General features: G+C 36.0%; 1 protein-coding gene across 3 annotated transcripts in view; it reads left to right on the plus strand.

Annotated features, from left to right (window-relative positions):
* The window catches only part of TBCK (TBC1 domain containing kinase), a gene marked incomplete at both ends in the record, with an annotated part of 110687 nt that overhangs the window by 62444 nt on the left and 32905 nt on the right, over positions 1 to 15338 (plus strand). For all 3 annotated transcript variants that reach the window (XM_081999268.1, XM_081999269.1, XM_081999270.1), the window contains one exon: positions 729 to 890. In XM_081999268.1, the coding sequence (XP_081855394.1) occupies positions 729 to 890 (162 nt within the window). The remainder of the gene's footprint in view (positions 1 to 728; positions 891 to 15338) is intronic.

Raw genomic sequence — 15338 nt, forward strand, 5'->3', positions numbered from 1 at the left:
GATTATTTCTCTGATGAAATATAAAATAATTTAATGTGAGATTCTTGATTGCAATTTCTAAAGATCTTGATTGTGAAGCACAGGTTCTTTCAGCTGTCCATTCCTTTAAAACTTTCATGAGAATCACCACCTTTGGAAAATCAAGGAGATGGTTTCCTTGGCAATGAATTGCAACAAAATTTTAGAACTATTTAGTTGGAGGATAGCTTATTTTAGGAGAGCTACCTTCAGCTTTGTAAAATTGTAAAATTTTTCTGTTTTTAAGGGGCCTTTCTCCATGTCTTTCTTTTATTGTGCCAATTTTTTCTCTATTCTGTTCATTTTCTTGTCTAATTTTAAGTAATTGAGCTTATTGATTAACTCATTAATATCTTTGTAATACTGGAAAAACTGATATGCCTGTCCTAATGCATAATTGCACCACACCCCCAAAAAAAAAAAATCGCCTAATTTTGTGTGCATTTGAAATATGAAAACCTGCACATTTCTAAGTATTTAATAATGAAAGAAGATGCTGATGGTTTCCAGAATAATCAAACTGCATATGAAGACAAACTCCTTTCTAAACAAGTTGAGTCCTTTTTGCTCCCCCATAAAAAAAGAAATAACCCTAAGTCGGGAAAGAAAAAAAGTATATCGGTAACTCCTTAACAACATGCATGTGTGTATGTGTTTTTATCAACTTACATGCTTATAACTTTTTTGTATTGTGTTTGTTCATCATGCAGATGTCTTTCCTTTGCACAAAATTTTTCATCTGTGGGATACATTACTGCTTGGAAATTCCTCCTTCCCATTCTGTATTGGAGTTGCAATACTTCAACAGCTGAGGGATCGTCTTCTGGCTAATGGATTCAATGAATGCATTCTCCTTTTTTCAGACTTGCCAGGTACAGAAAAAACTATTTCTTCTCTTTTCCTCGGTCTTCCCCAGTGTGTTGCTGAAGAAAGTATGTGCTTGCATGTGAACATATACTACAAATCTTACATGGTTAGTTTTGAAATCATGGTAGATCTAGGCATACTCACTGTCAGAGTGTGTAAGTCTTAACTACAGCTTGATGCAGTTAGTAGAAGTCTTTTTGCTGTCATCATCAAGAATTGGGTGAGCTTGTTGTTATTTCCAGGTTAAGGTTGGAGTACTTTCTTGTGCAATTTAGAACGATTTTAAGTAATTCATAGGTGACTGTTTGTAGACATGCCATGTATAGAAATAATCCCGTTAATAGCGATTTCTTAGTGAAAAAAGAAAATGTAGTGCTGTTCTAAACAGTGCTTTTACATTTTTATGCTGGTGCTAGTCTGTTTTCCTTTAAAAAATAATTAAACTTTGCTGTGGAAGCAATTAATGTAAAAGGATTAGGGAAAGCAGTACAGAAGCCATTGGAATTGCTCTGTATTAAATCAGTTTCCATTTGAAATGTAAAGCTTTCAGAAGAACCCTCAAAATTGCATTGGAGGCTGCATTATCATTGTGCAGAAATTCTGTCATCTGGTTCAGTGGGAGGTGGTTGACCTATTCATACAAGCAAGTATTGCATCATTAAAAAAAAAAAAATACAGGTAACCATAGGTTTTGGGATTTCTTTCTGAGCAAGTTTCTAGTGAGACAGTAGAATGTATTTGAACTGAATAAGTCCTGTCAACTGAAAGATATGTTTCCATTTGTGATGGACTAATGTTAACATAACACATGCATTGGAAGGCTACTGCACCCAGAGCATACTTATGTTCTTGTATTAATTCCCCCTCTCCAACCCAGGATCTTACTAACACAATATAGGTCTTGGTTAAGAGGTGACACTGTTTTAATTATGTGGACTTTCTGAAGATAACTTGTAACTTTTGGGTACTTCCTGGGCTAATTACAGGTTTAGTGGACTCTGTTTGAACACCCATGTGTGCAATTCAATAATTCATAATTTGTTTAAACAGAAGTCATCCTTTTTCAGAACTGAATGAGACAATCAAGTTTGGAAGAGCATTTAAACTCAAAGGATCTTGTTAAGTGTGGCAGTCTCCGCAACTGCAGAGCTTAGCAGTACTCTAGGATATGGCAGCAAGCAGTTCATAGTTGCATAAATCAGTCTCTCAGAAGTTCAGTGAGTTGTCACAGATGAAGCTCTGTGATTGCTCTAAATATTATTGTCACAAATTCTGTCCTTCACTGTATACCCTTGAACATGTGTCCGCATTTCAAAATTTTGCTTTTCTGCTACCTTTCAGTTTAGTATGTACTATGCCATTGCTACTGTAATAATTTATTAAAAATTATTTAGGCCATTCTTTATGGTGTGGGGTTTTTTTAGTCTATATGCTTAGTCATTTCAAATGCTTTTATTAAATTTAACTGGGTATCTTCAGATGGTCTGAAAGGTGACTGCTAAACTACAAGATTGTCTGTCTCTCTCCCTTCCGTCCTCCCCATCTATTAGATATGTGTCTTAGCTAAATATAGCTTCATTAATATTTAACTTATCTTCTTGCCTAAGGTCATTTCCCCCCCCCCCTTTTTTTTTTCCCTGAGTGGTTCTAAATTATATATACCAATTTATCTTGAGCCAGATGATTTACTGACAGTTGGAGTACTTTATGCTGAGGTCTTGTGTAAGAACACATTAGTTCTTATAATATGTGTCTGTTGATATAAGAAAATTAAATCACTAAAATCTGTAGTGTTGTAATGTACATGCTTTCTGCTGATTATAGCTTATGATAACTTTGATAGTAGGCAAGAAATGTTTTGGTAGAATGGTGTTTCTGAAAAGGTATTTTTTTTTATGTTGCTGATGTCTGCAATATTTTGTATGTCAACAGTGGCACAGTTGAATATTGTGAGCTTAATCCAAAGCATAACATAAACTGAATACTAAGGGAAAAAAAGAATGAGGATAGAAGACAATCCTAGTGTGACTTAGAAGTTAAATGTTATTGGTCTAGCTGAGACTTCTGTAATCAGTAACTTCTTTGAACATACAATTATCACAGCATTGTGCCTTCTCTTTCTGACCTGAGTCTTATTTCTGGTTAAGAAGTATTGACTGCTTATGCTTTTTGTCACCTGTGTCTTCCAAACAGGACTTCTGTTATTTTAGTTAAAATAAGTTGTGTGCCATGCCTGAGAATTTTCTGAAAGTAATTTACAAACAACCTTCACCTGAAACTGGGTCACCCTGAGGAAGAGATTCTGTTGTTCAAAACATCTGCAATAATTTCAATCTGAAATCAATTGTTGCTCAACAGCCTGAAGCTCCTGTGGTTTTTAAGCTTGCTGTGCACTAGAATGGCTTATCTCAGGCTGCCAGTGAAAGCGACTTGCTTTCCAAACTGCTAAAGCTATTTTACTGCAATCTTGCAACTTTGTGGAACACCTTTTTAAGACTCCTAGTTTTTACAGTATCTATTTCTAAAAATGTATATTTACAGTTTTGGGAAAAAAACTGAACAAAACAAAATCAAACAAACAAAAAGCCTCACTGCTTTATTTTCAGTTCACTGCGTATAACCCAGTTTAAATTACTGTTTAAAAAGTTAGCAATGTGAGGAAAAAGTAGGGGCACAGTGCCATTATTGATTACTTTATTCTGAAAACCATTTCCAGTGCTTGTCTCGGAGCTTTGGCCATATTTTATGTATAAAAATGATACAGTGAGGCATTACTTGCTATTTTCAGGAGCTCTATTGGAAATTTTGATTTTTTTTTTAATATAGTTTTAACAATGTTGTAGCATATTAGGAAATCTATTTGAAGTATTTGACAAAGTAATTGGTTAATTACGAATAATGAAAAATCCCTTTGCTGTACCAACAAATGTCCTAGTTTATTTCTTGTGGGGCTGTATAAAGGGGACACATAAGCAACTGCTAAAACTTAAATAGAACTAGATTATTTAGGAAATTACTACCCCAGGGTTGTTTTTTTTATTTTCTTTCATTTGGTCTTTCATATTATTTTTCCCTAGTGTTTAAGGAGCTCTGTTAAGTATAAACTTCATTCAAACGATATAAATACCAGAGAAGATTTAGGAGGTACTACTTGACAGACAAACAAAACCAACCATGGAGTTATTGCTAATTCTTTATGTGTAGTTTTGAGATTTAGTAAATTTCATCTTACTTGAGTGATGCAGAGAGAGCAAACCCAGTATGCATTACCTTTGATTTTCATTTATTAAAGTCTGACATATAGGAGGAGAATGTGGCAGGAAAATGAGGATGGTAAGGGTGGCACTACTGTGATGTGTTTTCTGAGGTTCCAACAACAGAGGCAGAACTCCGCTTTCAGACCAGTACTTACTTGTACTAAGCCAGTTTGGATATGTCTGCATCTTATGTATTGGCAAATTTACAACCGAGAAGGCTCTTTCATGCATTGAAGTCCAACTGTATAAGTAACATTAGTAAAACTTGCATTTTTGCTTATAGTTTAGCCTTCAGCATCTTGCTGTAAGTTTGTGTCATAAGGTACATTACGCGACTCAAAAATTATGATTATTGTAGCTTGACTTGATTACTAAGTTCATTACCCACTGTACAAGTAGTATAAACTCACCAGCACCTTTTGTTAGGAAACAAACCCAGGAAGGAAACATCCAGGTATGTGCAGTTCTTTGCAAACGGTTGAAGGATCCCATAGATCAATTCACTCCCACCTGGAATGGGTGCAGTATGAGGCCTGGCAAACAGATCTTCCTCTAGAGATCCATGCTGACATCATCACTGACATACAGAGATTAATTATTGCCTTGAGAAGGGATAGGGCAAAAAAGATGGGGATTGGATGCTATTAGAAAATAGGAAAACGCTAAGCCTAGACATGAGATAAAACAAACTTTCAAATAAGCCTTTTAGGTTAAGTTCACACAATAAGCTTATCTTCTGCAATTTTGGAGCAAGAGGAGGGCTCGTTCTTTTAATGCTGTGCAGCTTAGGAAGGTATCTTTTTGCTGGCTCCAGGCTAGTCAGTGCTTCCAGAGGAAGAACCTTGGCCTCAGATAGCAAGTCCAGAAAGACAAACTGTGGCAAAGCGATCCAGTGCAACGACGAGCTACAGTAAAATGGCTGAAATGGAAAATGTAGAGGCTTCTACTTTGTGAGACACCGGCATGTAGCTTTAAGATGCAACAAGTAGTCAAAGATCTAGCTATCATCAAACCATGAAAATAAATGATTCTCCAAGGAACAGAGTTTCTCTCATGTGGGAGAAACAATTACATCCCTTGCCATTGTAGTGACATGCCAAAATGTGGAATCCCATGATGGTGAAAGCTATATAAATGCTTAGAAGGATTATGTCCAGCTCAGAAATGGACTAAAGATTAAAAAATAGTGGGAATTCTACACTAAGATTGTATGGTGCAGTTCTGGATGAAGTGCTTCTCCTAATAGCAGCAGAATTAGACTCACCTCAGAGAACTCTACTTTAGATACCTAAGTGACCCTAAGTAGCTACCATTTTACTTTTCTGTTGTTTTTCTTCCTGAAAATCCTTTGCCTGCTCACATCTGTGATTCGTACACTTTTATTGTGCCAGAATTTCTGGCGCTTTAGTATTTAGTTAATTAAGATTTCACAGGAGGAAGAAATGGCAGTTGGCCACCAAGCCCACGCTGTTTGTGGGTGTTTGGTGCCTGTTCCCATTTGCTTCACCATTTCTTGAATGAAAATGTAAACTCTTGAGATCAAAACACCAACTTTGGAAAGACTGAGAGAGACACAGTGGGGTCTTCCATATGCCAATGAGCAGCAGAAAAACAAAAGTAATACAATGTTTTGATTAAGATTTGGCTTTTTATCGTACAGTTTTGAAAATGTCCTATTGCTTAGATTAAGACTCCGAGGAATAGAAGTCGTAATAGCTCTTTTAAATGGCAGCTTTTTTTGTAGCTTTAGCAGTGACGTTTTGACATATTGCTTTGTTGTAGCTTGCCCAAGTTCAAAACTGTTGTCCCTCTTGGAAGATGACACTGCAAGGTGATTTATCATGGAGTTAGCAAAGCTGGATTGCTTTTTCAAGTTACAGTAGAGCTGAAGAAAAACAGCAATTTGGTCCCTGTCACGTGATGCACATGATAATGTTGCTATAACTATGACATTAAAAAATGGCTTGGAAATATCAAAAGACATCAGAATTAAAAATGAAATCATGTTTCTAGTTTTCTTTTCCTGAAAGATGTAGGTCACGCTGATATTTATGGAAACATCTTTTTCTTCCTCATCTTTGCTATATTCAATGGCTTTTTGTAGATGCAGGTGTATTTAGTAACACAATTTCTGTACATTATTGTTGCTAAATAATGGCAGAAGCAGAACTGTGTGTAGCTGCTAGTAAGTAGGTTTTTGTTTTGCTTCTTTTTTTCCCCTGTTTTTTTACTTTTTTAAAATGTTTTTTTCTTTGGGGGGGGTCAGGTGTTTCTTCTTCGTTTGGGGGGGCGGGGAGTGTCTGTGGTGGTTTTTCTATGGTGGTTTTTCTGTGGGTTTTTTTCTGTATTTTACCCTGTTGTTGTTTTGGTTTGTTTTTTTAATGGCTTACAGCCAGCTGTTGTGAGCTGGATTTGGTACAGAAGCAGAGCAATTTGTTAGGGCACACCTGCTCACCAAGGCGGTTCAGTAGTGTCAAACTGTAAGATTGATGTCATTTTACCTGAAGCTGTGAATTCTTTAATTATTCATGTTTTCCACTTGTAGTGACATGAACAAAATGCAGTTATGTTTATAGATTATACCCTCTTGAGACTAAAGAGAAATGCTATGGTGGGTGTTACACTAAGGAGGAAAAAAAAAAAAAAACAAAACCAAAATCCTTTATTTTATTAATATTAGTGTTCTTGTTAGTCTGTAGTTCTTCCTGGCAGAAGAAAATCAAATATATATCCTCTACCAAAGGACTGTCTGTCTCAAGAGATGGTATTTCATAAAAAGGGTGAATAGTGAGTTCATTGGTAGAACTTTCCTAGTGCATGTCTTTAAATCAGTCTGATGCACAGTTTATGCCTCCTCTTTCTTGATAGAACCTGTATGTACTCTTCATAGCAAACAGAGAATAGAATAATCCACCTATTAGTCATGTAGGATTTTGTACACCTTTACACTGGAATAAAATCAAAGTACAAGAAGGTAGACTGTCAAACATACTAGTATTTCTAGGTATGGAAAGACAACATTCAGGCCATTCTTACCTGAGCTTTGCTCCTAGATGTGGTGCATTATTTTTTTTTTTCTTTACAAAGGTGTCTCGGGAAAATATTTCCCTCTTTTTTTTTTTTTGTTTCACTAAAATTATGAGCATAACAACTGGTTCAGGATTGAACTAGTGCTTAGAAAGCAAGAGTGTGCACTAGATTTTTTTTTTTTCCCTTTTACAGTTATGGAGAATGTTGCTGACAGAGCAAGGTGCTTAATAGTGTTTCTGTCTATATCTTATACTGAATGTGTGTGTTTGCCTGCACAGATATAAATGGTCTTCTCACTAACCTCGGGTTCTCTAATTGTTAATTGAGGAGGATTTTAAAATGAGCTGCACAAATACTGCAGTGTTAAAATCCCTTGATTAAAATGTACATTAGCAGCATATCCCTATGTGATTGTACATATATTTTGGGAGGGGTGTGTATCCAGTGTTGTTAATAGAGATACACATAACTACTTAAATACAGAATTAGAATGGCAGTGTAGGCTGAGTGCTAGAAAAATCTTTATGCCAAAGTAAGGGCTGAGAAACAAGGTCTGTTTAAGTGAATTCTCACTGCTCTCATACTCTGGAATAGCTGTCAGTTCACTTTGGTTTACATTCCTGTACTCAAAGAACTTAAAACTCTTGCCTTTATAAATCTCCATGAGGCATTTGATTCTGTCTATCTTCTTTGTTCTTAATATGCTAAGAGCTGGAGTTTAGTAGAAATCAACAGAAAGACCAAAACTAAACATGGAGAACTAGAGCAGGGTTTGTACCTAAAGCTCAGAATAAATGTCAGGACTGGATTGTTAGTATTGAAGAGCAAAACTTGTGCAGGAAGGACAGGTATCCCAACTAGGAAAAGCTCGCATTGTATGTGAAGAATGTTGTCTGTATTCTGAAAATGGTGATAAATGGGCTAAGTACCGATTGGGGTGTGTCAGGTGCAACCTCTGTCACTGCAAAAATTTAAAAAGTCTAGACAAGCATCTGTAGGGGATAGGCTAGTCACATATCATTTGGCTTCAGAGTAAAGCAAGGAGCTAGGCAATCTCTTGGTGGTTCTTCAATCCTTATGCTTAAAAAAAACCCCAAAACCCAAAACAAAACACTTTTTTCTTTATTTTTTTTTCCCCCCTCACCAGCATAGCATATTGCCAAGGAAACAAATTCAGTAATCATGTAAGCTGATAGAGTGTAAACCACAAATTTGTCTGCTGGGAATGTAATCCTGAAATTACAAGACTTAAAAATGTCTTAAAGATTGTCTTTTGGGGTTTTTTTGGTTATAAAAATATGATATTTAGGAATGTGATTTGTAAATATTTTGATGTATAAATTCAAATGGGGGTGTTAAAGCTTTTTCACAGATAGGGGAACTGTTCTCCTTGACTTCTGAGTAGGCTAATTGTGCAGCAAACTTCAGATCATTTAGAAATGTGTATTGACAGGGTTTGCCTGATGTTAAATACTTGAAGCTACTAGTTTTGCACTGTGAAACACTAACATAGACTTGACAAATGGTAAACACTGAAAGTTTTGCATCTCAGTAAGTTATTTATTGTAGTGCCAAATGGCAAGAGTATTTTTTTTTAGAAATGAAAGCAATCTTAAGCATGGGTACACATGCAGGATGGTTATTATCCTTCCTGTTACAGTTGCTATATTTGTGGGAAATTAATAATATTTCAGTCCTGAATAATATGTTGCTTGCTCTGTGGTAGTTTGTGGGTCTTACATGGTTCAGGATACTCTTTAGGCAGATCTAGATATCTTGTCTATATTAATGTTTCACCCAAAGTTTTTCCGTTATTGGTCTAAGAATGAAAGGGTCAAATTAGAGACTTTGATCCTTTTCTCGTGGCAAAAGGTACTCCTTTTCAAGGTTTACTTGAATTTTCATCTTATTTCAAAAACATAAATTCTAAGTTACTTAATATTATTTCCTTAAAAATATCCTGAAGGCTAACAACAGGAGAGCTGTGCTAATACAAAGGTCTTCTATTTATGGCTCTTTAGAGATCGACAAGTTTTATAAGCATTTGGTCTGGTCAGAGTTTCTGATTGTAGAATTTTTTACAAATTTATGCCTGTTATATCTGGGAAACAGCTGAAGTGGCTCATAGTTACGATCCAGCTAGAAACTTAAACAGCATGGTCTTTACTAATGCCTGCTGAGCTTTAGTATTTGCATATTACTTCTGTGAAACACAGATTTAGGATGAAGGAGGTAAGTTTCACTAGTATTTGAGATTTGGTAAAAGTCTCTTGAGTCAGTTTTAGAAGATTTTAACAAACCATACAATGTAGAAAAGACAAAAAAAAATAGTTTCTCCAAAAATTTAATGTTGTTGGGCATTGCGTTGGTGGCACAAGTTCCTCATCTCCATGTATTTATAACAAGTTTCTCTTATAACCTGATCCCTGCGGTTTTGTAAACCTGTCTTTTTGTGCATCTTCTGTAGATGCTTATCATCTAGCTATGAAATAATGTTCGTTCTTCTGCTGATCTGCTTTATTTCTTCTTATTCTTGTGTATCTCAGTTTTTGCATAGTAGCCTCCATTTATTTCCATTATATAGTGTGAATTCTTGTCCTTCTGTCATTGGCCAGTATCCTAATCTGATGTTAGGGCCAGTCCAGATGTCTTAAATATTTTGTTAGTTGGTAGAAATGTCTTCTGTTAAACAGCCCTGGAGCACCTCATAAAGCTGTTTAAAACACATTTTCCTGTCGGAGCTTAGCTGACATTACAGTCTTTATGTAATCTATTTTGGTCTTCTTTCTCAGTAAAGACATACCACGTGGCATTTGGCGGTTCACTTAGAGTAAACCTTTACTCTTCATACAGTCATTCATCATTGTGTGTCTTCCCTGCTCATCTTTATCAGTGCAGGACATCATCAAGTTTCCATATTGGAAGGCAGTCTTTATTAAACCTTTTCACTAAACTGCTGAGTCAGAGCAATTTTTACAATCGTGGGTAAGAAAATGATTCATGCTTGTCCTTTATGCAGTCGAATGTCTCAGGAATAACTCAAGTGTTTACTGCTGCTTCTCTCTATTGCTCACTACTTTGTGTTGTGTGAACTGGTCCAGATGGCTATATAACTACAGGTACTATTATAGTTCTGCTTTCCATAACTGTTCTCTCAGCTTCACTTGTTTATACACAAGGCTGCAAACATACCTACTGTTGGTCTCAGCAGAAGTGTCAGTATCTCACATAGATATGTCATTTCTACTTGAATTATTATCTTCGTAACACCCTCTGCTACAGAACTCTTTATCTTGATGCATTCTTAATTTCTTAGTCCTCAAACATCTCCTTTATGGATGAAGGCAAGTGACCAACAAGTTCTTTTTCTACTCTTTGGATATTGCATGTGATTTCATTACATAAAACCAGCAGTCCTTCTTTTCCCAGTGTTTCTGAATCCTGATGCAGACGGCTGATGTGCTTTCACCAAGCAAGGGTCTGGACCATTTCATTTTAATATACTAACTGCTGCCTGTGGGCATTAAGGCTCAAGAATAGTTCAAATTGTTGTCTTTCCAACAGCAAGGTAACTGTTGCATGTACACTGAAAACAGCAATATCGTCCAGAGATAGTAAACAATACTGACTGTGGAAAACAGTCTAGAGAATTTTTTATTCCAAGATACTGAAAGTAATTGTGATGTGCTCTCAGGCAAGGTAGCCTGTTGATGCTGCATTGAAATTATTGATCCTTATTATAGCTGTGCGACATGCAATCTGTCTGAACACATAGTACTATAGTTTGTTCCTTTGCTTCTGCATCCAGTCATTTTTCTAGCTGAGCGCAACTTCTGTACACCTGCTGTATTACATAAAAAATCCGATGGCTCCTTGACTGACAACGCTTTTCCTCCTGGCAGCTCTTGAAAGATGCACACTTTGCATCCATGTAGAGAGAAGAACAAAGACTTCTATCATATTAGCTGAAGAGTTTTTAAATTAATGACTGATTTTTATGTTGCCTTTGAAATTTTGCCCCAAGATGCACTGAAAGGCATGCTGATGTCTGTAAGTAATAAGATAGTAAGTAATTACTATCCATAAAACAATGAAGTAACACCACTATGCTGTAATGTATGAAAAAAATTATATTAAAAAAAAACAATTTTGCATTGACCTTTTAGTTTACAGTAACCTTCTAGCAGTAATAGATACAGAGATGTTGGATAGAAATGTCACTTCTTCTCCTAGATTTGTCCTTTTAAAATATCTAGGCTTAGTGCATCTTTTTGTAGGTCATCAGAAAAGAAAATGTTTATGGCCTTTCACCTCTATTTTTCTGAGAGCAGGAATCATGAGATTGAACTGATTGACCTATTCAGCTTCCCTGCTTTATTAGCACTGAGGTTTTCTGGCCTGTTTATGTGGCTGTGTGGTGAAAGCTGATGTTGCCTGGAAGCATAGTAATAAAGTATTTGTGATGGAGAGGTCAAACCAAGCCCATAATTCTGGGCTGTTTCCAAAATGCAGAAGCAGTTTATTTTGGCCAAATTTCTTAACTGGTGTCCTGTTACCCAAGGAAAGGTCTCTGGAATTGATTAACAGCATACAAAGACTTGGTCTGTGTACATTTTCATTAAGAAAGGACCATTCGTGTTACTTTTTTCTTGGTTTTGCTGTAAAAATAAAAAATTCTATGTGCTTTTGTCACAGGTGTATGGCCTTTAAATGGCTGCTTTCTTTTTAATATCTGTTTCAAGTGTGGTCTACTTCTTTTCTGTATCTATAATAATAAACACTAAATATATGTAGCTTAAAAGGAGCTATGTCAGGCTGAGTCATCCTTCTCAGTTGAGGGGGAGGCAGCAGCTTGGGAGGGAGTGATAATCATGAACAGAGCAAAATGAGTAACATCTTAGAGCAACCAGGAAGCTTAGTTCAGAAAAGGAGCAAAACATTTCAATAAGCTTAATAATAGGATGGGGCCATGGCAAAACCAAGATATTACTGTTAGATCACTTTTGTTTACTTCCCCACCCCACCTTTTTCGATTCCCATATTATTTGCATATTTAGAAACCTCAGGAAAAGTCTTTTGATGCCAAGTCATGGAGTAATTAGTTGGTGCCATAGAATTGTTTCCTGGAAGGCTTGATTGCTGCTTGACTGTGAAGTACTTGAGCTCAGCGGAGCCAGAACTCCTAAAACCGGTGTTTTAAAATGAAACTTGTGATTTTTCATTCCTAGGCACTTGAGTGCCAGCGTTGGCTTTCTGAAATGCAGGTGCTCTGCAGTTTTTGAAAACCAAACTGCTTGAAGATGTACTGAATTTTGAAATGAGAACGTATTTTTATAGTATTAATATTATGTTTAAACCTAGGCTTAAATTTTTTCAGTGCACACTTCACAGTTCATGACACCATGTTATGTCAGCACATTTTCATTACAGATTTTCAGCAAAATAATTAGCATGAATAAAAACAGAAGGTATGTGGCTTTTAAACTACAAAATACCCCAGTGTTCGAACCTTGGAGAGCACAGAGATGTTATATGTACATCTCCATGAGGGAGCAGGCCCTCCCTGTCCTTTCTAAATGTTTCTGTTTGCTTCTTGCTGATGCCTTGAGGTGTATGCAAAGCCTGCTCTCAGAAGGATATTCTTCTGTTGTTTGCACATGACAAGTAGTCTGGCATCCTGGTGAGGTACTCTGTTTGTTCATAGTCCTGCTCAAGAATCTAGGCGCTGACTTGATATATTTACACTTCTGAAATACCAACAGTATGTTTTTAATAATGTGTAAGCTTTAAAGTTTTCTGGCTTGTTACACAGTTACTTGGGAGCAGGAAGAGTACAAAGCAGGATTAACAAGCAGGATTTGCATGCAAAGTCTTGGTGCGATAACAAAAGTTGGACATTTAATTGGAGACTGACTCATTTGTCATATATTTGAAAGGGCATGGGAAGAAATTGGAATTGAAGTAGCACAGCAGACCCTTACTTATTAGCCAAAACAAAAAGGAGAAAAGATCTTATCCAGAAGGCTGCAAAAGATTGCATTGCATTTTGGTTACCAATGGGAAGTGATTTTTCTTAAACTGAAATTTCAAACAAAGGATGAAGACAGGCTTGAAGGTTACTCAAGTGTGAAGCTTGTTCATGCAATGTGACTAATAAATGTTATGTAAATATTTACACCAATTTAATGTCATCTTAAACTCCAGCATCCTGAAACTAATTATTTTTTAAAAAAGAATGACAGTAAATTCTTTCACTACTAATAGTCTTGTCTCCCGTGTGGGTGATAAATGTTGACCATTCCCATATATATGCATACATATGCCTATATGCATACATTTTTTTATTAGTAGTAGTGGAAGCCACAATCTCCTTGTTATATATTTATTTTGCATTACTTAGAAGCAGATCAATTAATCAGCAGACTGTGTTAGGCTTTTGATGGCTTCCCTCCCACACCATTTAAAATTCCCTCTTATTCCACAGAATTTCATTTTCAGCCGTGGCCACTGTCCTGAAGTGCTGCTTAGAAGAAATGAGAAACCAAACAGCCAAGAATCACAGAACAACAGACTACTAAATTTTTTACTTACACCCTGATGTGTGAGAACTGGTTATCGTTTTTAGGGAAACCCATTGCTGCATCTTCCAATTGTCTAATTGGACTCCTTTTGGAATTACAGAGCGTGTTTCTAGGAAAAAATATTTTTATAGTCTGTCTCAATGCTTAACTCTGTCAATCTCAATCCTTGCTTTCAGCTTTTTCATAGCTTTCTGCGGCATGTAGCATTCCTATTCCATCCCCCAGTTCTCTGTTTTCCATTTCAGATACTTGTATGCCCTCTCACAACTGAATGTTTCTCATGCTATTCATTATTGTTGTTGAGATTTTTTTTTTTTTTTTTTTTTTTTTTACTGGCTAAATTCTGCTTTCATCTCACTTATTACAAAAGTACTGCTAACGTTTCCTTTAGCTAAGAATCTCAGGAGACAGAACTATAACTCACAGTTATGGCAGTCTCTTTACAGGGGGAAAAAAAAAACCCCAAACCAAAAACCATAAATGTACTACAGTCTTGAACTGAAATTTACAAATAAAATGTGTATTCAGAGATGTAGAGAAAGTGTGACTGTAATGACCATACTGCAGAATGTATTCTGAGCTTTAATAACCAGTGAAAGGCATCTGCTGTCTTTACCTGGATTTAGAAATTGTGTAAAATTCTCCAGTTGCATGGATTTTCCTTGGGAATGATACTAAATAACAGCCTTCCATTACAATATATTCAAAATGAAAAATCTAATATATTTTCATCACAGAATGAAAAATTTTTAGTTACTGTTGAGACACCACATTGTCCACTTATCTCTGGCAAGTATTATTCCAAGCAGCTAGGGAACCTGATATGGTTATAGAAAATGGTGATTTACTTTAACATCCACAAACAGGTTTTAGAGCTAGAATTAAAATTAGGTAAACCACAGCTTTAGTCCCACATTTTTTCAGAATTTTACAAGGAAGATAGCATATAAGCATGTTGTCTTCAATGGAATTAAAGCATATGCTGCAGGTTGTATCCTCCCTGAATATGGACAGCTTTTTGAATGGGAGATTAATAGATCACATCATGAATTCAGATTTTAAACAAAGTAAATAATCTCATCCAACTGGAATATTCTGCCCAAAGCTTCAATTTCAGATTCTTTTGCTCACCATCTTGCTGATGACTGAGGTTTCTGGAGTAACTCCCTGATTCATGGCAATGCATCAAATCTGTTTGAGATATACAGATAATGCTTGGCTACAGTGCCTCTGTTTTCTTCATAGAAGCTGATGCTTCAATCTTCTGAATTGTGAATGCTGTAATGAATCATCCAAGATGCTTGGGACAGAAAGAAGTGCTAATATACCCAGTGTTTGTCTGACGTACTACACTAGGTTTGTCATAAAATGCAAGCTAGGATAATATTTTCTTCACGAGACTGAAGACAGGAGATGCAAAACTACCCAGTCTTTTTATAGCGATAGTAAAGTAAATGTTTTTTATCTTGTTAGAAGAGATATATGCAGGATGCTTACTGTTGCAAAAATTATATTTGTAATAGGTTTACTTTATTTTTTTTCTTTTGCATATGCTTTTAATTATGCTTCGGTAATTTTTATTTGA

This window comes from Phaethon aethereus (assembly GCF_964289735.1).
Source record: "Phaethon aethereus genome assembly, chromosome: 4".
Taxonomy (NCBI): Eukaryota; Metazoa; Chordata; class Aves; order Phaethontiformes; family Phaethontidae; genus Phaethon; species Phaethon aethereus.